The 21,497-nt window shown below is 46.3% G+C and overlaps 1 protein-coding gene across 2 annotated transcripts; it reads right to left on the reverse strand.

Annotated features, from left to right (window-relative positions):
* Positions 1-395: 395 nt before the first annotated feature.
* On the reverse strand, positions 396-2,260 carry LOC123116563 (50S ribosomal protein L10, chloroplastic). Of its 2 annotated transcripts, none has more exons than XR_006457121.1 (2): positions 1,098-2,260; positions 396-587 (listed from the first exon to the last, which is right to left on the reverse strand). XR_006457121.1 is itself a non-coding variant. In XM_044537504.1 (2 exons), exon 1 carries the CDS (start codon positions 2,148-2,150, stop codon positions 1,566-1,568), a length of 585 nt encoding a protein of 194 aa, XP_044393439.1. In that variant the 5' UTR covers positions 2,151-2,260; the 3' UTR covers positions 396-587; positions 1,547-1,565. The 2 variants fall into 2 exon arrangements, 1 of the variants encoding a protein (XP_044393439.1); XM_044537504.1 differs by having other exon boundaries at positions 1,547-2,260.
* Positions 2,261-21,497: the final 19,237 nt, after the last annotated feature.

The following is a 21,497-nucleotide window of genomic DNA, read 5'->3' on the forward strand; positions in this document are numbered from 1 at the left end:
TTCTGATTCAAACAAAGGCATCTTAACACTTGCTGAGACTTTTTGTGAGGGGAACATTTGCTGAGACTTGGTATTGAGACGTACGTTGACGTAAAGATACAGAGTTTGCAGATAAGCAAGCAGAAGAGGTAACTAGATAGCTCTGGCATTTGCTTTCTTTCCTCTGCCAACAAAAATGTTTGTAGGTCATACACTGGAATTAAGCAGTCAAGGAAAAACTGTGAGAAATGCAAGCCATGGGCGTGTACCGAAGGCTCCGTGAGTTTAATCCATTTCTGAACTTTTGAGCTATGACGTGTCTTGAAAATGTGAGACGATGTTTTTTTAGGGATTTTTTTTTTAGGGAAGTGAGACGATATTCAAGACGCACCCCAGCCACCGTCTGTTAATGAAACTAAACGATATGATATAACTGATACAAGTCGTACTGAAACAATGGTGCTTACGATATTCGACAGTCTGATGACCGAGTCGGCCAGTTCAACATTCACACAAAAGAGAGTGGTGATCACATTTGTGGTTCAGTTTTCCTGAGCTGATCACATTGCCAAACAACTGCAGATTAAACCGCATCCGCCCATTTGCACCTGAAACAAAATGCCATCAAAGAGCATGACATCAGGTCATCAGCATGGCGATTCCGGACTTGTTCCCAGCCAAAAATCAGAAAACAAGCTTGCCAGTCACCAACACTAAGCAGCAAATAATAATTTACCAAAAAATGGGCAATAATACATTAGAGCAGCACATCGCTATGATTTATGGGTACAAACTCTTTCAACGACCTTTTCTAACTCTTTCGATGATCTTTTCTACAAGTTGTAGCTAGCTACTCTTTTGATGATCTTATCTACAACAAGTTGCAGGTCTTTAACTGATACAGGTCGCAGTGAAACAATGATGCCCCATGCAGGCAACAACATACATCATCATCCTGGCATACCTCTAGTACACCAGTGGTTCAGCACTAGCAAGTGATCTAACAAATCGACCGTGCATCAGCAATTCAGCATTAGTAAAAAAGGCAGAGCATTTGAGTATGTTGTTGGAATTTACAAGAATTTCCGTAAGAGGGTGGGCGGGTGTCTGATTTGTACCTGAAATCAAATGCAGTATTACATTGGCACTTTGGCAGTGGCAATTCAACAGCACCACATTTGTTCCCAGACAAAATACTACCTCCGTCTGGGTTTATCGGCCCTTCGTATTTTGGGCTAGACTTTGGCTATCTGTAGACTACTAAAATATAAATTATGTGCTATAAAAAAATTAGACTGTTGGGTTTGTATTTGAAAGAGCTTTCCGACAATATAATTTTTGTGACATATAGTTTATATTTTGTTAGTTAAATTTCTTCCCATTTGTTAGTTAAATCATCATCAATGGCAATCCAACATCACATTTCTTCCCATTCAAAAGTCAGTTCATGAACTGATGATACATAAGAGCAATGCATCCTTATGATGGTTTTGTGGATGTTCTCTACTAACACTGAATTCAAAATCTGCAAAAGAGAAAGGAGCTGCAGGTGTGATAACTGAGGAACCTCGGCGTCAACGGCTGGATCACTTCTCCGGAGCAGGAGCAGGAGCCGCCTCCTCGGCTGGCGGCTTCTCGGCCTGCGTCATGGCCTCCTGGCGCGCGCGGAGGGCGGCGAGGACGGAGACGGCGGGCATCTGGAGGCATCCGAGGAGGTACTGGTAGGACTGCACCCTGGTGGGCATGGCTTCGAGCTGCGCGAAGTCGTCGGGGCCGTAGAGGCGGCCCTCGTAGACGGCGCCGGTGAAGTCGTTGAGCTGGAGGCGCCACTCCTTCTGGAAGTCGCGGTAGGGCCGGAGGGCCGGCGGGATCTCGTCGGAGCGCACGAAGAGCCAGGCGTTCATGCCACGGGCGCAGGGGCGGAGCGACTCCCAGCGCGTGCCCTCGACCGCCGCCGCGAGGTCGGAGTTCTTGGCGACCAGCAGCCGCGCCGTGGAGGGGAGCGACGCGCGGATGCTGCGGAGCTGCGCCACCGTGAAGCCGTGGCACCAGATGCCCGCCAGGAGCTGGCACCCGTCCAGCTCGCGCCGGAGCGCCTCCTGGCGCGCCCGCTCCACCGCCAGGCGGATAGGCGGCAGCGCGACCCCGGCGGCGCTGCGCACGGACGTCATAGTCGGCGCTGGTGGCGGCGGCGACGGTTCTGGGGGCGTCGATGCGAGTGTGCGTCTGACTTTCGACTCGGGGAGCTGCTATGCGCGATTCGCACAGAGAGTTTCCAGCTGGGCCAGCCCAACACTGTGCAATCTGTACCATAGAGGAAAGAGGCTGTAGCGATCGAGAAAGGAGCTGTAGCGAAAGATTTTCTTTGTTTAACGAAAAAAATTCGGAAAAAGGAAAAATATATTTTGAAACGCGACCATTTTTTTCTAAACATTTTTTTAAACACAAACAATTTTTGAAAATGTGAATTTTTTCAAATTTTCAAACATGTATCCACGTCTAGGCAACAACCTACAAGCTTAACGATGTTCTTGTGGATGACTTGAGACTGTATGATGACATCATTTGCAAATTGCTTGTTCTCCAGCACATTACCACTAATTGGTTTCTTTACTGCGACTAGTAGTATGTTATCAACAACCCACTTGTAAACTTCACCAAAGCCGCCTTTTCCAATTAAATTGCTACTTACTCCGTAAACAAATATAAGAACGTTTAGATTACTAAAATAGTGATCTAAACGCTCTTATATTTCTTCATAGAGAGAGTACTTTTTAAAATTGGCTTGAGCTCCTTCTTTTTAAAAAGCTTTATAACTTTAGCTTTCTCCAAGGTAAGACCGTCATTTTTCTCATAAAACTCTCTGGTCTTTTGCTTCTCTTTTCGAATAATACTCCCTCCGTTCCTTTATCTAAGGTGCATTTTTCCAGCTCGGTGACCAAGGCAGCAATTTTTGAAGCATCTCGTACAACACTACCCCTGATATTAGTTTAGCGTTGGAAATCAATTACGTGAGCCTCCACTGATTTGGCCGCTGCATGCAGATATGATGCCGGCCTTGCATGGCACATGCAATCCGTGTATCCCAGTAAATCAGGATGCAAATAACTGTCTTGCCTCTTATACGGAAATGAGTACCCATGTACGCGCGCGGGCCATCAGGAAAAGGGAGGGATGAATGCCACAACTGCGATGACAAGTGTACCGCCTATTACACCTATATATGGACAAAGAAGCAAACCTAAATATTTTAATTAAAGATATCATGATTATTATTCTGCTAATTATTTTAGTAAATTCATTTTTAATTAAGTTTACGGATTGCTCGGAATCATTGCATATATTAACTTATAGAAAAAGTAAGATACTGAAACTGAATGTACCCGCGTCTCAGAGCGTACATGATATAAGATTGTGTCCCTCGGTGGGGAATTATTTGTTCATCAGTTGATCGACTGGAACTTTGTTAAGTCAGGTCACTTGTAGGTCTCAAACATGCATCACTCCCCTTACATCCACCCGCTCATTCATCTAGCTAACTCTAGGAGGCACTAACGATAACAAAATACATATAAATGGAGCTACATATAAAGATTGCTTAATTTCTGTTGTCCAATTTAAGTGAACGTAGAGGAACTAAATATTTGCAGAACTGATAATTAACAAAATCAAAACACTAAAAGTAGTTTGCCTGAGGTTACCTATGGAAATTTGTGCAGGAAGTGGGAACTTTGGAGCGTGGGTCCAGTTCTTGGGTCATCGCTCTCATAACCTGGATGACAGGTGCATTGGTAAGATCCTTGAGTGTCCTTGCAGATACCGTAGCAAGGATACTTTGCTGGATGTGCACATTCATCTATATTTGTGTTACACAAATTTACAAAAATAAGCATTAGGGCATCAATCGACCGCCTTAAACCATATTTCTAATAACAACGGGTCTTAGAAAACATGCAGTCAGACTTCTATTTTGAGTACTGATTAGCAAGAAAAAGGATCTTCATATTTGATTTCTACGTACATATATTTCATACAAAGATTGATGGTCAGTTACTTGCTGTAATGGAATTTGTGAAGTCCAATACTTGTTGTAATGGATTTTGTGAAGTCAAATACTTGTTGTACTTCTTTCTTTATGCTCAAATACTTGCTAGAGTTCTTCCTATATGCTCAAATACTTGCTGAAATTGTTCTTTATGTGAAAGTACTTGCTGAAATTACCTTTTTGTTTCTACAAGACTCATCCAGAGGATGAACAATACCTTAACAAGACTATTATTCATTATAAGGAGATGATGAATATAGCTGGAGGGAGCATGGCTATAGGGCAATATGCAAAAGACTCAAGTGACCCTCTTGCTACAGAAGTGGTTAATCTTGAAGAAGAGAAAACCAAGAAACCCACTGCCCCACATGAAGAGGTTGCACAATCAACCAATGCAGGTTCATCCGGTCCCAAACCAAACAAAGCCAAACCAAATCCTTGTGCGGAAGACAGGCTGCATGCCACCATACTTGCATCTAGTGAAAGAATTGCTATTTCCATAGAGAAGAGTTCTAGAATGGAGAACAATGCCATAGATGGTCTTTGGAAGAGCATGAAAGTACTCCCTGGGTTCAGTTTGGATTACCTTGCTCATTACTATGCATATTTGGTTGACAATACTCGTGTTGCTATGGCATTCAAGGTGTTGGAAGAGGATCAAAAGAAGGTATGGGTTTCTAGGTATGCCAAGAGTACCTTTCCTGAAGCGTAAGGATGGTGAGTGCATATGTGGTGAACTGATGATTGACTTGTACTTTTGATGGAACCAAAACAGTAAATATGGGCTGTATGGATTAGCGCTTTTGACAACCAAGACAATAACTATTGGTTGTATAACTATTAAGTTCTAGTAGCACTCTGTAGAATGTTGAACTATGAGTTCTATGCACTTGACTTATGTATGGAATGTTGAATTATTATATGCGATGAAGCTCAAAATTTCTACTATTGTTTTGTTTTGGTTTGCTGTGAAAAAGTTAAGATTTTCGAAATTATGACTGCACATACTGTATTTTCCTTCCTTCCATTGAAAAAGTCCAAATTATGAGGGTAATCTCACCGCCTCAAATAAAAAAGGTTACCACAACCCTTATCCTTCATTCATCCCTTGAACCAAACACTTCAATGCCTATCCTCAACCACGATTCATCCTTTGAACCAAACAAAACATGGGATAACCCCACCCTTCCAACCAAACAAAAAAGGGCTATCCCTAGCCACCTAGTTGGGGATACCCACAACCACCCTAGCATGTCCCTCAAACCAACACATACTAAGTGCAAAGTAAATATTTTAGGGACTATTGAGATTACTAAAATTCAACGAATTTCATCGAGTCTTACGGAAAGTGAAATCGTACTACTTACTGGTGCATCCATCGGCAAGGTAGGCGTTGCCCTCATAGCCTTTAGAGCACTTGCAGATGTAGCCAGGTCCATTATGTTGGGGAATATTGCAGGGGAAACAAAAAAATTCCTACGCTCACCAAGATCAATCTAGGAGATGAACATCTATGGGAGGAGAGATTGCATCTACATACCCTTGTAGATCGCTAAGAGGAAGCATTAAGAAACACGGTTGATGTAGTCTAACTCTTCGCGATCCAATCACGATCCGTCCCGCAAACTCCCGATCCAAGTGCCGAACGGACGGCATCTCTGCATTCAACACACATACGGCTTAATGACGCCTTCACCTCCTCGATCCAGCGAGCAATGATGTAGCTCGAGTCCTCCGGCAGCACGACGGCATGATGCCGGTAGTGCTGGAGAAATCTCAGCAGAGTTTCGCCAAGCCTCGGCGAAGAAGAAGGACTACGAGGGAGAGGGAGGGTAGCACCGTGGCATAGATGGGTGCGGCTGCCCTCCCTCTACCCCTCTATAAATATGGGGAAGGGAGGAGGAGGGGCGCCCTAGGGTTCCCTAGGGGGACGGCGGCCACCAGGAGGAAACCCTAGATGGGTTTTGGTGCGCCTCCCCCCCCGGGAGCCTTGGCCCCCAAGGCAAAGGGGGTGGCTGCCCTAGGGGAGCGCCCCCACCCCTTCTGGTTACGTGGGAAAGGGTGAGGGGGGCGCACAGCCCCTTAGTGGGCTGGTTTGCCCCCTCCCCTGCCCCCCCCCCCCCAACACTTGTCAGGGCCCCCCGAAACCTCTTTCGGTGATGCTGGTCATCACCCGGTACCCACTGAACAATTCCGGACTCCAATACCCTTCGTTCGATATATCAATCTTCACCTCCAGACCATTTTGGAGTTCATCGTCATGTCCGGGACTCCGAACTACCTTCGGTAACCACCATAATGACTGAACTATATTTATATCATGACCAAACATTAAGTGCATAGACCCTGCGGGCTCGAGAACTATGCAAACATGGCCGAGACACCTCTACGGTCAATAACAAATAGCAGGATCTGGATGCCCATATTGGTTCCTACATATTCTACGAAGATCTTATCGGTCGAACCTCAATGTCAAGGATTCTGCTAATCCCGTATGCAGTTCCCTTTGTCTATCGGTATGATACTTGTCCGAGATTCGATCGTCGGTATCCTCATACCTAGTTCAATCTCGTTACCGGCAAGTCTCTTTACTCATTCCGTAATACAAGATCCTGTGGCTACCCATTAGTCACATTGCTTGCAAGCTTACTACGATTTTGTATTACCGAGTGGGCCCTGAGATACCTCTCCATCATATGGAGTGACAAATCCTAGTCTTGATCCATGCCAACTCAATAGACACCCTCGGAGATACCTTAGAGCACCTTTATAGTCACCCAGTTACGTTGCGATGTTTGGTACACACAAGTTACTCCTCCGGTGTCAGTGAGTTGCATGATCTCATGGTCATAGGAACATATACTTGACATGCAGAAAATGATAGCAATAAACTTGACACGATCATATGCTATGTTTATAGTTTGGGTCTTGTCCATCACATCATTCTCCTAATTAATGATGTGATCCCGTTATCAAATGACAACTCATGTCTATGGTCAGGAAACCTTAACCATCTTTGATCAACGAGCTAGTCTAGTAGAGGCTCACTAGGGACACGTTGTTGTCTATGTATCCACACATGTATCTGAGTTTGCGATCAATACAATTCTAGCATGGGTAATATGATAATAACCAATTTATTATTGCCTCTAGGGCATATTTCCAATAGTCTCCCACTTGCACTAGAGTCAATAATCTAGTTCACATCACCATGTGATTAACACCCAATGAGTTCTGGGGTTTGATCATGTTTTGCTTGTGAGAGAGATTTTAGTCAACGGGTCTACAACATTCAGATCTGCTTGTACTTCATAAATCTCTATGTCATAGTGTAGATGATGCTACCACGCTCCACTTGGAGCTATTCCAAATGGTTGCTCCATGATACGCATCCAGTTTGCTACTCAGAGTCATCCGGATTGGTATTTAAAGCTTACATCAACGTAACCCTTTACGCCGAACTCTTTATTACCTCCATAACCGAGAAACATTTCCTTATTCCTCCAAGGATAATTTTGCCCGATGTCCAGTGATCCACTCCTAGATCACTCTTGTAACTCCTTGCCAGACACATGGCAAGGCACACATTAGGTGCAGCACACGGCATGGCATATAGTATAGAGCCTATGGCTAAGGCATAGGGGACGACCTTCATCCTTTATCTTTCTTCCGCCATGATCGAGCTTTGAGTCTTACTCAACTCCACACCTTACAACTCAGGCAAGAACTCCTTCTTTGACTGGTCCATTTTAAACTTCTTCAAAATCATGTCAAGGTATGTGTTTTGTGAAAGTCTTATCAGGCGTCTATATCTATCTCTATAGATCTTGATGCCCAATATGTAAGCAGCTTTACCCAGGTCTTTCTTTGAAAAACTCCTTTCAAACAACCCTTCATGCTTTCTAGAAATTCTACATCATTTCTGATCAACAATACGTCATCCACATATACTTATGAGAAATGTTGTAGTGTTCCCACTCACTTTCTTGTAAATAAAAGTTTCTTGCAAACTTTGTATAAACCCACAAGCTTTGATCACCTCATCGAAGCATATATTCTAACTCCGAGATGCTTGCACCAGTCCATGAATGGATCGCTGGAGCTTGCACGCTTTGTCAGCATTCTCTGGATCGAAAAAACCTTCCGGTTGCATCATATACAACTCTTCCTTAAGGAACGTTGTTTTGACATCCATCTGCCAGATTTCATAATTGAAAAATGCAGCTATTGCCAACATGATTCTTGACGAACTTAAGCATCTCTATGGGTGAGGAAGTCTCATCGTAGTCAACTCCTTGAACTTGTGAAAACCCCTTTGCCACAAGTCGAGCTTTATATATGGTGACATTACCGTCCGCGTCTGTCTTGTTCTTGAAGATCCATTTATTCTGAATGGCCTTTTGCCCTTCAGGTAATACTTCCAAAGTCCATACTTTGTTTTCATACATGGATCCATCTCGGATTCCATGGCCTCTAACCTTTGTCAGAATCTGGGCCCACCATTGCTTATCCATAGCTCGTAGGTTCATCGTTGTTGTTGTCCAACAACATGACCTCTAAGACAGGGTTACGGTACCACTCAGGAGCAGTACGTATCCTTGTCGACCTACGAGGTTCGGTAGTAACTTGATCTGAAGCTTCATGATCACTATCATTAGCTTCCTCTTAAACTGACATAGGTGTCACAGAAACATCTTTCTGTGCTGCACTACTTACTGGTTGAAGTAAAGGTTTAACAACCTCATCAAGTTCTATCTTCCTCCCACTCAATTCTTTCGAGAGAAACTCTTTCTCGAGAAAGGACCCGTTTTTAGCGACAAACACTTTGCCCTCGGATTTGAGATAGAAGGTATACCCAATCGTCTCCTTTGGGTATCCTATGAAGACGCGTTTGTCCGCTTTGGGTTCGAGCTTTCCCAGCTGAAGCCTTTTGACATAGGCATCACAGCCCCAAACTTTAAGAAATGACAACTTAGGTTTCTTGCCAAACCACAGTTCATACGGTATCGTCTCCATGGACTTAGATGGTGCCCTATTTAAGTGAATGCAGTTGTCTCTAACGCATAACCCCAAAATGATAGTGGCAGATTGACAAGAGACATCATAGAATGCATCATATCCAATAAGGTACAATTACGACGTTCGGACACACCATTACACTGAGGTGTTCCAGGCGGAGTTAGTTGTGAAACAATTCCACATCGTCTTAAATGATCGCCAAACTCATAACTCAGATACTCTCCCCTTCGATCAGATCGTAGGAATTTGATCTTATTGCTATGATGATTCTCAACTTCATTCTGAAATTGCTTGAACTCTTCAAACATTTCAGACTTATGCTTCATCAAGTAAATATACCCATATCTACTCAAATCATCGGTGAAGGTGAGAAAGTAACGATATCCACCACGTGCGTCAACACTCATCAGACCACACACATCAGTATGTATGATTTCCAGTAAGTCAATTGCCCGTACCATTGTTTCGGAAAGCAGGGTTTTAGTCATCTTGCCCATGAGGCATGGTTCGCATGTGTCAAGTGATTCAAAATCAAGTGACTCTAAAAGTCCATCGACATGGAGTTTCTTCATGCGCTTTACACCAATATGACCTAAGTGGCAGATCCACAAGAAAGTGCTATTATCATTATTAACTCTACATCTTCTGGCCTCAATGTTTTGAACATGTGTGTCACTATGATCGATATTCAATACACCATTCACATTGGGTGCATGACCATAGAAGGTATTATTCATGTAAACAGAATAACCATTATTCTCTGACTTAAATGAATAACCGTATTGCAATAAACACGATCTAATCAGGTTCATTCTCAACACAGACACCAAATAACATTTATCTAGGTTCAACACTAATACCGAAGGTAGAGGGAGCGTGCGATGGTGATCACATCAACCTTGGAAACACTTTCAACACACATCGTCACCTCGCCCTTAACTAGTCTTTCCGTAGCTTTTGTTTCGAGTTACCAATGTTAGCAACTTAATCGGAATCTAATACCCAAGTGCTACTAGGAGTACTAGTAAGGTACACACTAATAACACGTATATCAAATATTCATTTGTTGAAGTTGCCATCCTTCTTATCTACCAAATATTTGGGGTAGTTCTGCTGCCAATGACCGTTCCCCTTACAATAGAAGCACTTAGTCTCGGGTTTGGGTTCAACCTTGGGTTTCTTCACTAGAGCGGCAACTGGCTTGCCATTCATGAAGTTTCCCTTCTTGCCCTTGCCCTTATTAAAACCAGTGGTCTTGTTAACCATCAACACTTGATGCTCCTTCTTGATTTCTACCTCCGCGGCCTATCGCGAACAGCTCCGAGATCATCTCAATCCCTTGCATGTTATAGTTCATCACTAAGTTCTAGTAGCTTGGTGATGGTGTCTGGAGAACTCTATCAGTCACTATCTTATCTGGAAGATTAACTCCCACTTGATTCAAGTGATTGTAGCACCCAGACATTCTGAGCACATGCTCACTGGCTGAGCTATTCTCCTCCATCTTGTAGGCAAAGAACTTGTTAGAGGTCTCGTACCTCTCAACATGGGCATGAGCTTGAAATACCAATTTCAGCTCTTGGAACATCGCAGATGTTCCATGGCGTTCAAAAACGTCTTTGGAGCCCCGATTATAAGTCGTAAAGCATGGCGCACTAAACTATCAAGTAGTCATCAGAACGTGTCTGCCAGATGATCACAACATTCACAAATGACGCTAGAGGGGTTGGCATACCGAGCGATGCATCAAGGACATTGTCCTTCTGTGTAGCAGTGAGGACAATCCTCAGACTACAGACCTAGTCTGCATAATAGCTTACAATATCTTTCAACTTAGTCTTTCTCTAGGAACGTATTAAAACAGGGAGCTACAGCATGGGCTATTAATATACAACATAAATTTGCAAAGGCAACTTTAGACTATTGTTCATGATAATGAGTTCAATTAATCATATTACTTAAGAACTCCCACTTAAATCGACATCCCGCTGGTCGTCCGAGTGTAACACGATCCAAATTCACCAACCCAAGTCTGATCATCACTTGAGATGAGGTGGTTTCAATGGTGAACATCTCCATGTTGATCATATCTACTATATGACTCCTGTTCGACCTTTCGGTCTCTTGTGTTCCGAGGCCATGTCTCTACATGCTAGGCTCGTCAAGTTTAACCCAAGTGTTCCGCATGTGCAAAACTGGCTTGCACCCGTTGTATGTGAACATAGAGTCTATCACACCCGATCATCACGTGGTGCTTTGAAATGTCGAACTTTTGCAACGGCGCACACTTGGGGAGAACACAATTTTATCTTGAAATTTTAGTGAGGGATCACCTTATATGCTACCGTCGTCCTAAGCAAAATAAGATGCATAAAAGAATTAACATCACATGCAAATCATAAGTGACATGATATGGCCATCAACTTGTGCTTTTGATCTCCATCTCCAAAGCACTGGCATGATCTTCATTGTCACCGGCATGACACCATGATCTCCATCATCGTGTCTCCATCGGGGTTGTCACGCCAACCATGCTTCTACTACTATTGCTACCACTTAGCAATAAAGTAAAGCATTACATAGTGCTTAATGATTGACACGCAGGTCATACAATAATTAAAGACAACCCTATGGCTCTTCTGTCGGTTGTCGTATGCGTCGACATGCAAGTCGATATAAACTATTACAAACATGATCATATCATACATCGAATATAGTTCATCATGTCTTTGGCCACGTCATATCACAACATACCCTGCAAAAATAAGTTATACATCCTCTAATTGTTGTTGCATGTTTTACATGGCTGCTATGGGTATCTAGCAAGAACGATTCTTACCTTCTACAAGGACCGCCTTTGTTGAATCCGATTCAACTAAGGTGGGAGAGACAGACACCGGCTAGCCATCTTTATGCAACAAAGTCACATGTCAGTCGATGGAACCGGTCCCATGTATGTGGACATGTAAAGTTGGTCCAGGCTTCTTCATCCCACAATACCGCCGAATCAAGAAAAGACCAAGGAATGAAGCAATCTGAATATGAACAGCTACAAATTCCTTTGTGTTCTACTCGTGATATCATCTACGCATAGACCTAGCTCTGATACCACTGTCGGGGAACATTGTAGGGGAAACAAAAAATTCCCTACGCTCACCAAGATCAATCTAGGAGATGAACATTTATGAGAGGAGAGATTGCATCTACATACCCTTCTAGATCGCTAAGCGGAAGCGTTAAGAAACGTGGTTGATGTAGTCGAACGTCTTCACGATCCGTCCCGCGAACTCCCGATCCAAGTGCCGAACGGACGGCACCTCCGCGTTCAACACATGTACGGCTTGATGACGCCTTCACCTCCTTGATCCAGCGAGCGATGGTGAGGTAGTATCTGTAGTCCTCCAGCAGCACGACGACTTGATGGCGGTGGTGGTGGAGGAATCTCAGCCGGGCTTCGCCAAGCCTCACGGAGAAGAAGAATGACTACGAGGGAGAGGGAGGGCAGCGCAGGCATAGATGGGTGCGGCTGCCCTCCCTCTACCCCTCTATATATAGGGGAAGGGAGGAGGAGGGGCGCCCTAGGGTTCCCTAGGGGGGCCCACAGCCACCAGGGGAAACCTTAGATGGGTTTTGGTGCGCTGATAACCCACAAGTATAGGGGATCGCAACAATTTTCGAGGGTAGAGTATTCAACCCAAATTTATTGATTCAACACAAGGGGAGCCAAAGAATATTCTCAAGTATTAGCAGCTGAGTTGTCAATTCAACCACACCTGGAAACTTAGTATCTGCAGCAAAGTGTTTAGTAACAAAGTAATATGATAGTGGTGGTTACAGTAACAAAAGTAAAGACAATAAAAGTAATGTTTTTGGTATTTTGTAGTGATTGTAACAGCACCAACGAAAAAGTAAATAAGCGTAAACCAGTATATGGAAAACTCGTAGGCACCGGACTAGCGATGGATAATTATGTCGGATGTGGTTCATCATGTAGCAGTCATAACATAGGGTGACACAGAACTAGCTCCAGTTCATCAATGTAATGTAGGCATGTATTCCCCATATAGTCATAAATGCTTATGGAAAAGAACTTGCATGACATCTTTTGTCCTACCCTCTCGTGGCAGCGGGGTCCTATTGGAAACTAAGGGATACTAAGGCCTCTTTTTAATAGAGAACCGGAACAAAGCATTAGCACATAGTGAATACATGAACTCCTCAAACTATGGTCATCACCGGGGTGGTCCCGATTATTGTCACTTCGGGGTTGCCGGATCATAACACATAGTAGGTGACTATAGACTTGCAAGATAGGATCTAGAACACACATATATTCATGAAAACATAATAGGTTCAGATCTGAAATCATGGCACTCGGGCCCTAGTGACAAGCATTAAGCATAGCAAAGTCATAGCAACATCAATCTCAGAACATAATGGATACTAGGGATCAAACCCTAACAAAACGAATTCGATTACATGACAAATCTCATCCAACCCATCACCGTCCAGCAAGCCTATGATGCAATTACTCACACACAGCGGTGAGCATCATGAAATTGGTGATGAAGGATGGTTGATGATGATGACGGCGACGAATCCCCCTCTCCGGAGCCCCGATCGGACTCCAGATCAGCCCTCCCGAGAGAGATTAGGGCTTGGTGGTGGCTCCGTATCATAAAACACGATTGAGGGAGTCTCGGATTAGGGGGTGTCCGGATAGCCGAACTATCATCATCGGCCGGACTCCAAGACTATGAAGATACAAGATTGAAGACTTCGTCCCGTGTCCGGATGGGACTTTCCTTGGCGTGGAAGGCAAGCTTGGCGATACGGATATGTAGATCTCCTACCATTGTAACCGACTCTATATAACCCTAGCCCTCTCCGGTGTCTATATAAACCGGATGGTTTAGTCCGTAGGACATAACAACAATCATACCATAGGCTAGCTTCTAGGGTTTAGCCTCCTTGATCTCGTGGTAGATCTACTCTTGTAATACCCACATCATCAATATCAATCAAGCAGGACGTAGGGTTTTACCTCCATCAAGAGGGCCTGAACCTGGGTAAAACATCTTGTCTCTTGTCTCCTGTTACCATCCGCCTAGACGCATAGTTCGGGACCCCCTACCCGAGATCCGCCGGTTTTGACACCGACATTGGTGCTTTCATCGAGAGTTCCTCTATGTCGTTGCAATCAGGAAGGATGCCTCTTCCCGTGTTTAAAGATGGTACCATTGCCAAAGGAGCTTTGGCCGCCGGTCAAGCTATCCGGCTAGGTTGTTTTCTTATGACGGCCTGTTCGGCCACCGCTTCGACGATGACCTCTCGGGTCATCAAAAGCGATCTTCGCATCAACTCGGAATTCGCCGAGCAGCTGGATCCGATGGAGCTCTCTTTTGTAAACGAGCTCTCGGATCGCATCGCCGCCCTGGGAGTCGCTACAGACTACGATCAGATTGGGCTTAAAACCGATCTGAGAGAAATTAACTCTCCCCAGGCTACCCACCATGTTGATGTGGTAGAAGAACAACACGGAGACTCTTCTTCTATGTTAAAAACCATTTATGTCCGAATTCCTGATCCCTCCATGCTGGATTCCCGCGGAGGGACGGACGTCAATCGAGTACTGAACCTAAAGTCAGACAGCGGACTAGATTCGTTGGACGACCTCCAGCAATCCAAGCTTCCAAATTCGGAAATTCCTCGGCCTTTGAGCCTCAGATTGGGCGGGGTTCCGAATTTAGTTCCACCCGCCCACCCAAACACAAGCGATCTATCTCGAATACGGCAAGAGCCTGATGAAACAGTACATCATTACTGGGCCAGATTCCTCCTGGTCATGGACAGGATAAAGGACTGCCATGAGGAAAGCGCAATCTCTATTTTTTGCAACAATTGCACGGACAAGGGAATCATGAACGCCATAAGTCGTCGCGAAGTTACGCGCTTCGCCGACCTGGCAACCATAGTATGAAAATGTTGTGCGATGGAGAGTGCCTGGAAAACCGAAACTAGATTTTGGGACAATCCGGCCCTGAACACAACCTTAGTCCGGAATAAAAGGGTGCACCATGCTCAAGCACCTGGGTCAAAAACCAAAAAGCAAAAAACCCCTAAAGGGTACGGAACCGTACTGGAGGGATGGCTCAGCGGACCCTGCAAAATCCATAATACAGAAGGCGCCACTCCAACACATAGCCTCCGAGCATGTTGGATACTATGGCAGGTGGCCAAAAGTGGCGAAGGGCTTCTAGCCCCGGAGAACCAACCGAACAGTACCAGTACGGTATTGACAGTCTTCGAGACTTTCGCATCAAATAATATGCGGAAACGAACAATCCGCAGCCTCGCTGAAGTCTACCAACTAGCAAAAACAAATCCATGGAGCGACACGGCTATCACCTTCAATGCCAGCGACGAACCTAAATTCTGAACAGCCCGAGCACCAGCCGCATCGGTCCTCAGTCCAATAGTGGACGGCTTTCATCTTACCAAGGCACTCATGGATGGCGGCAGCGGATTAAACCTCATCTACGAGGAAACCCTCCAAAAAATGGAAATAGACTGGAGCCGCATCGAGCGAAGCAACACAACCTTTAGAGGACTAATCCCTAGTCGGGAAGTATGCTGCACAGGAAAAATCACACTAGATGTAGTGTTCAGCTCGCCGGACAACTACAGGTCCGAGGAAGTCACGTTCCAAGTGGCCCCGTTCAGCAGCGGATATCACGCTCTATTAGGGCGAGAGGCATTCACAATTTTCCAAGTCGTACCCCATTACGGGTACATGAAGCTCAAAATGCCCGGGCCCAATGGAATCATCACTCTGGTCAGTGATCCGGACATAGCACTCCGCGCTGAAAATAAGACAGCCGCACTAGCCCTAGAGGCACTATCCGAAGCCCTAGCGGTAGAAGAACTCACTACACTATGCTCCACGGTGAATAGGGACGATGTGATACTCAGTAAGAGATCTAAGTCCACCTCTTTTAAACCAGCAGATGAAATAGTCAAATTCCAGGTCCATCCAACGGACCCCACAAAGACGGCCTCAATTGGGGCACAATTAAACCCTGATGTAGAAGCCGCACTACGAGAATTCCTTCGGGAAAATTGGGACATTTTTGCCTGGCACCCTTCAGATATGCCAGGAATCCCACGCAGGCTGGCAGAGCACAGCCTAAATATCCTAAAAGGATTCAAGCCAGTCAAACAGGCTCTTCGACGATTTTCCGAACCCAAAAGACAAGCAATGGGAGAGGAGCTAGCCAAACTATTAGAAGCCGGATTCATCAGAGATATAAAACATCCGGACTGGCTAGCGAACCTGGTAATGGTACCAAAAAGGACAAATCCTGGCGCCTTTGTGTGGATTTTAAAGACCTTAATAAGGCATGTCCACCTTTCCCTCTCCCCCGCATCGACCAAATCATCGATGCTACCGCGGGGCACGATTCATTGTGTTTCCTCGACGCATACTCCAGATACCATCAAATCAAGATGGCGGAAACAGACCAGGCCGCAACGGCATTCATTACTCCATACGGACCATTCTGCTTCAACACAATGCCCTTCAGACTTAAAAACGCCGGCGCAACATATCAGCGCATGATTCAGACATGTCTGGCTACCCAGATCGGCAAAACAGTGGAGGCATACGTAGACGATGTGGTCGTTAAGACCAAACACGTCAAAACTCTAGTAGACGATTTGAGGCTCACATTCGACAACCTCCGAGCATATGACATTAAGCTCAACCCGGAAAAATGCATTTTCGGCGTACCAGCCGGAAAGCTCTTGGGCTTCATTGTATCCGGTAGAGGAATTGAAGCAAACCCAGCCAAGATCCGAGCTCTGTCACAATTGGATATCCCAAAAGACCTCAAACAAATACAAAAACTGACTGGATGTGTGGCGGCTCTAAGCCGCTTCATCTCCCGTTTGGGAGAAAAGGCATTGCCTCTCTACCGCCTCCTCCGGCGCACTGAACACTTCGAGTGGACGGATGCTGCCACGGTCGGACTCGAAGAAATAAAGGCCATATTAGCAAAAAATCCGGTCCTGGCCGCGCCCAACCTAGACGAACCAATGTTATTATATATCATGGCAACACATCAAGTTGTCAGCGCAGCGCTCATCGTCGAACGAGAAACAGAAGGACACAAGTTCCCTCTTCAAAAACCAGTGTACTACGTATCCACTGTCTTAACTCCATGCAAGTCCCAGTATCCACATTATCAAAAGATAGCGTACGCGGTGTTCATGGCATCCCGGAAGCTGCGACACTACTTTCAAGAGTGCTCGATTATAGTGGCCTCCGAAGTACCTCTCAACGACATTATAAACAACCGCGACGCGACGGGCAGGATTGCAAAATGGGCCATTGAGCTCTTACCATTCGACATAACCTACAAACCAAGGCGAGCTATAAAGTCACAAGTTTTGGCTGACTTCATCGCCGAATGGACCGAAGTCGAACTCCCTAAAGAGTACTGCGCATACTCCAATTGGATCATGCATTTCGACGGCTCCAAAATGTTGGCCGGCTTGGGGGCTGGCATCGTACTGACGTCCCCAACCGGAGACACAGTCCAATACGTACTTCAGATAATGTACATGGACTCCAACAATGCAGCCGAATACGAGGCCCTTCTACATGGTCTCCGGATGGCAATCTCCATGGGTCTTGAACGCCTAGAGGTATGCGGGGATTCAAACCTCGCAATATCCCAAGTAAATGGAGACTTTGACGCCAAGGATCCGAAAATGGCATCCTATCGTAACGCCGTCTTAAAAATGTCAGCTCGGTTCGAAGGACTCGAATTCCACCATGTAGCCCGGGATAATAACCAGGCAGCCGACGTGTTGGTGCGCATCGGCGCAAGACGCGACGCTGTCCCTCCAAACATCTTCCTGGAGCGGCTCTTTAAGCCATCCGTACTATGGGAAGAGGAGTCCAGAAATAGCAACCCGGAACCAACCGCGCCACCCAACACGGAACACTCTGACACAGTCGGTGGCTCAGCCAATGAAATAACACCCTCAGCCCATGAAATAATGGCAGTAATCGCCCCGTGGACGGAACCATTCCTAGCCTACTTAACTAGGCAGGAACTTCCCGAAGACCAAAATGAGGCCCGCTGCATAGTTCGGCGAGCTAAAGCCTACAAGGTCCATGAGGGAGAACTTTATAAGAAAAGCACAACCGAAGTCCTTCAAAGGTGCATCTCCGAAGAGGAAGGGCGAAATCTCCTGGCTGAAATTCACGCCGGACTCGCCGGGCACCATGCCGCAGCCCGGGCCCTTGTGGGCAAGGCCTTCCGTACAGGATTTTATTGGTCGACTGCCCGGGCAGATGCTCAGGACTTAGTCCAATGATGCGTCGGTTGCCAGCTCTTTGCTAATCAAAGCCACATGCCACCCACCGCCCTCAAAACTATACCCATCACCTGGCCGTTCGCGGTCTGGGGGCTTGACATGGTTGGACCCCTTAAAGGGGAAACCCACAAGCAAAAATACCTATTGGTCATGGTGGACAAATTCACCAAATGGATAGAAGCCAAGCCAGTTGAAATGGCCGAATCCGGACCCGTGATAGACTTCATATCCGGGGTAGTACACCGTTATGGTGTCCCCCACAACATCATCACTGATAACGACACGAATTTCACGGCCGACGAGGTTAAACTCTGGTGCAAAACATGGGCATTAGGCTAGACTACGCTTCAGTCTATCACCCCCAAACCAACGGTCAAGTCGAACGAGCAAATGGTCTAATCATGAGCGGCATCAAACCCAGATTAGTGCGGTCCCTCACAGAATCTAACATGCACTGGGTAGAGGAGCTCGACTCCGTACTCTGGGGGTTGCGGACCACGCCGAACCGCACTACCGGATTCACACCATTTTTTATGGTGTACGGCGTAGAGGTAGTTTTGCCCTGCGATATAATTCAAGACTCACCACGCGTGCGCATGTACGAAGAAAGAGAAGCCGAGTTGGATCGGCAGGACAGTTTGGACGCCTTAGAGGAGGAGCGGGACATAGCAAAAGCTCGTTCCGCATTCTACCAGCAGCAGGCTTGAAGATATCAAAGCAGAGAAGTACGGGCCAAAACTTACAATGTTGGCGAACTTGTTCTACGCCTGCCGGACAAGAAAAAGGACAAACTTAAGCCCAAATGGGAAGGTCCCTTCATCATCGACCAAGTCCTGACCGGCGGAGCATGCCGTCTACGTAACGCATCTGACAACCGACTCGAGCCGAACCCATGGAACACAGCCCGTCTCCGAAGATTCTACGCCTAGCGCCGGACTCAGAGTTCGTCTCCCTCCTCCGTCCACCTTTTATATTTTTGCTGTCTCTTGTTCCCCTCCTTCTTCCCCCCTTTTTTTAGTAAAAGCCTTTGACAGGCTGATCTGCGCATTGTTCGCACACACTTGATGTGCTACTCGCACTCATTATACCTGGGGGCTTCTTTAACAGAAGCTTATTTATACGGGCTTCATGCCCAACACATGTGTCATACTTCCGCATGTACCTTTTATTCACCATTATATGCATCAATATGACTTAAGTTTTGGCCAAGCTGGGTTGCCTGGCTCCTGTGCTTACCCCTACGTTCCCGATTGTTCGGCTAGGAGGTAAAGGGAGCACCTCTGCGATTGTTACTGCCGGGTCAGCCGGATGTGTACCTCAAACTGGGTGAAGCCGAAAGCTAGCGTTCTTAAGGGAATATTCGGTCGGTGACTTGAAAGATGATTTATTACTTATTTAACTTATCTGCCCCCAGATGCTTTTTCTGCTCTCTTCGCAGTACGGACATGCACCTTAGGGCATGCCTCCCAGGGAAAGGAACCCCTAACGGAACTATTCTCCCTGGAAGATGTTTCTTACTAACCATGTAATATAACATAACTAGTTGGGCACTTGTCTGATAAAGCACTAATGACCCCTATGCCTGGTCTCCATGCATGCCCCGGTTTTTATAACCGTTAGGGTATTCGGACACACTCCGGACTGTTGGGTCCCGAGGTTGAAGCGAAAAGGTCCGCAAAGACAAACGATCTACAATTCGGCTAGAAGGCATTTTACATGTCATTTTAAAATTACATCGTCAAATTGACCAATTGAACTCCTCTTCAATCCCATCTAACAGGTTGTCTAGTTTACAGTCCCATTGGGAATATTTCGCGGCCAACTCTACTAGGTCGTACATTAAGCTCACAGGGATCTCCTTCCCATCGGGCCCCACAGGTCTGACCTCGGCCATGTGGTTTGGATCAGCCTTCGTGTACCGCGTCTTCACCATGGCCCAGGCCTCTCTGGCGCCTTGACGGCAGGCCGGTATCTTCCACAGACGGAAGCGCTGCCGTACTCCCTGAAGCTTGTCAGCAAGCCCTCCAAGACCCTCGGGTAGGGAGACGGACGGCCATAAGGCCTGGACGACGCTTCTCATCGCCTGCCGAATATGTTCGTGCAGTTGCAGCAGCTCGGGAAGAAGGTCACCCGTGGAACCAGGCATTTCCTCCGCCGGACGACCCGTGAGCACACCTACAGACACATTTCAGTCAATCGACTTCCTCACCGAACTCTTCTTTTCAAAAGAGTTTGCTCAAGCACTTACTATAAATGCCGCGACGAAGCCGCCAATTCTCCTTTACGGAGTCAGACAGCTGGACCCGAACATCTTTTAGTTCTTCACCCAGCTGGGTGTTGGCATCTTGGAGTTTGTTCCTCTCTTGCTGCACCCTCATAAGCACCTTCTCGCCGGCCTTCAGCTGGCGTAGCAGATGTTGCTTGTCCGGTTCCAGTCCGGCACCCTCTGCAATTTTATTGTCAGACTTACGCACACGCCGCACTTCATAAACTACTTATCTTTTCGAAGTATGTATTACCAGAGGGGGTCTCTGTGGCTCCCCCTGCGGCGGCTAGCGCGGCCTCAAGTTGGGCCTTGCACTCTTGAAGCTCCTGGGACAGACAGGTATTCTTCTTCGTAAGATCCTGCATAACAAATGATCCTTAAATCAGTTATTCTAACTATTTTAAGTCTCGGGGGCTACTGGCATATATAACTATTAAAATTCCTCACCCGTATGTCTTTCACATACTGCTCCGTGGCTCTAGTTAGACCATCTCGAGCGGCACGGAGGTGCGCGTCTCCCGCCTTAAAGGCATTCAGTGCCTCCGGAGAGAAACACGCGTCACGAAGAACCATCCGGTGGCGCCTGTGATTCATGGCGCTCTCCACCTCAGACCTGGTGGCGGACAGCCTGTCGGCATCCTCCGTTGGAGGAGCATCCGGCTCATGCCTTGTGTTCACCTCCCCTTCCGGACCATGCGTTGGAGCATGGCCGGCGGAGGCTTGATTGGCAACCTCTCCGGACACTGTCCGGCGAGCGCTCTTTCTCCTGGAAAAATCATGAGCGTTAATATACCTCCTAGGAAT

Source organism: Triticum aestivum, chromosome 5B (assembly GCF_018294505.1).
Source record: "Triticum aestivum cultivar Chinese Spring chromosome 5B, IWGSC CS RefSeq v2.1, whole genome shotgun sequence".
Lineage (NCBI taxonomy): Eukaryota > Viridiplantae > Streptophyta > Magnoliopsida > Poales > Poaceae > Triticum > Triticum aestivum.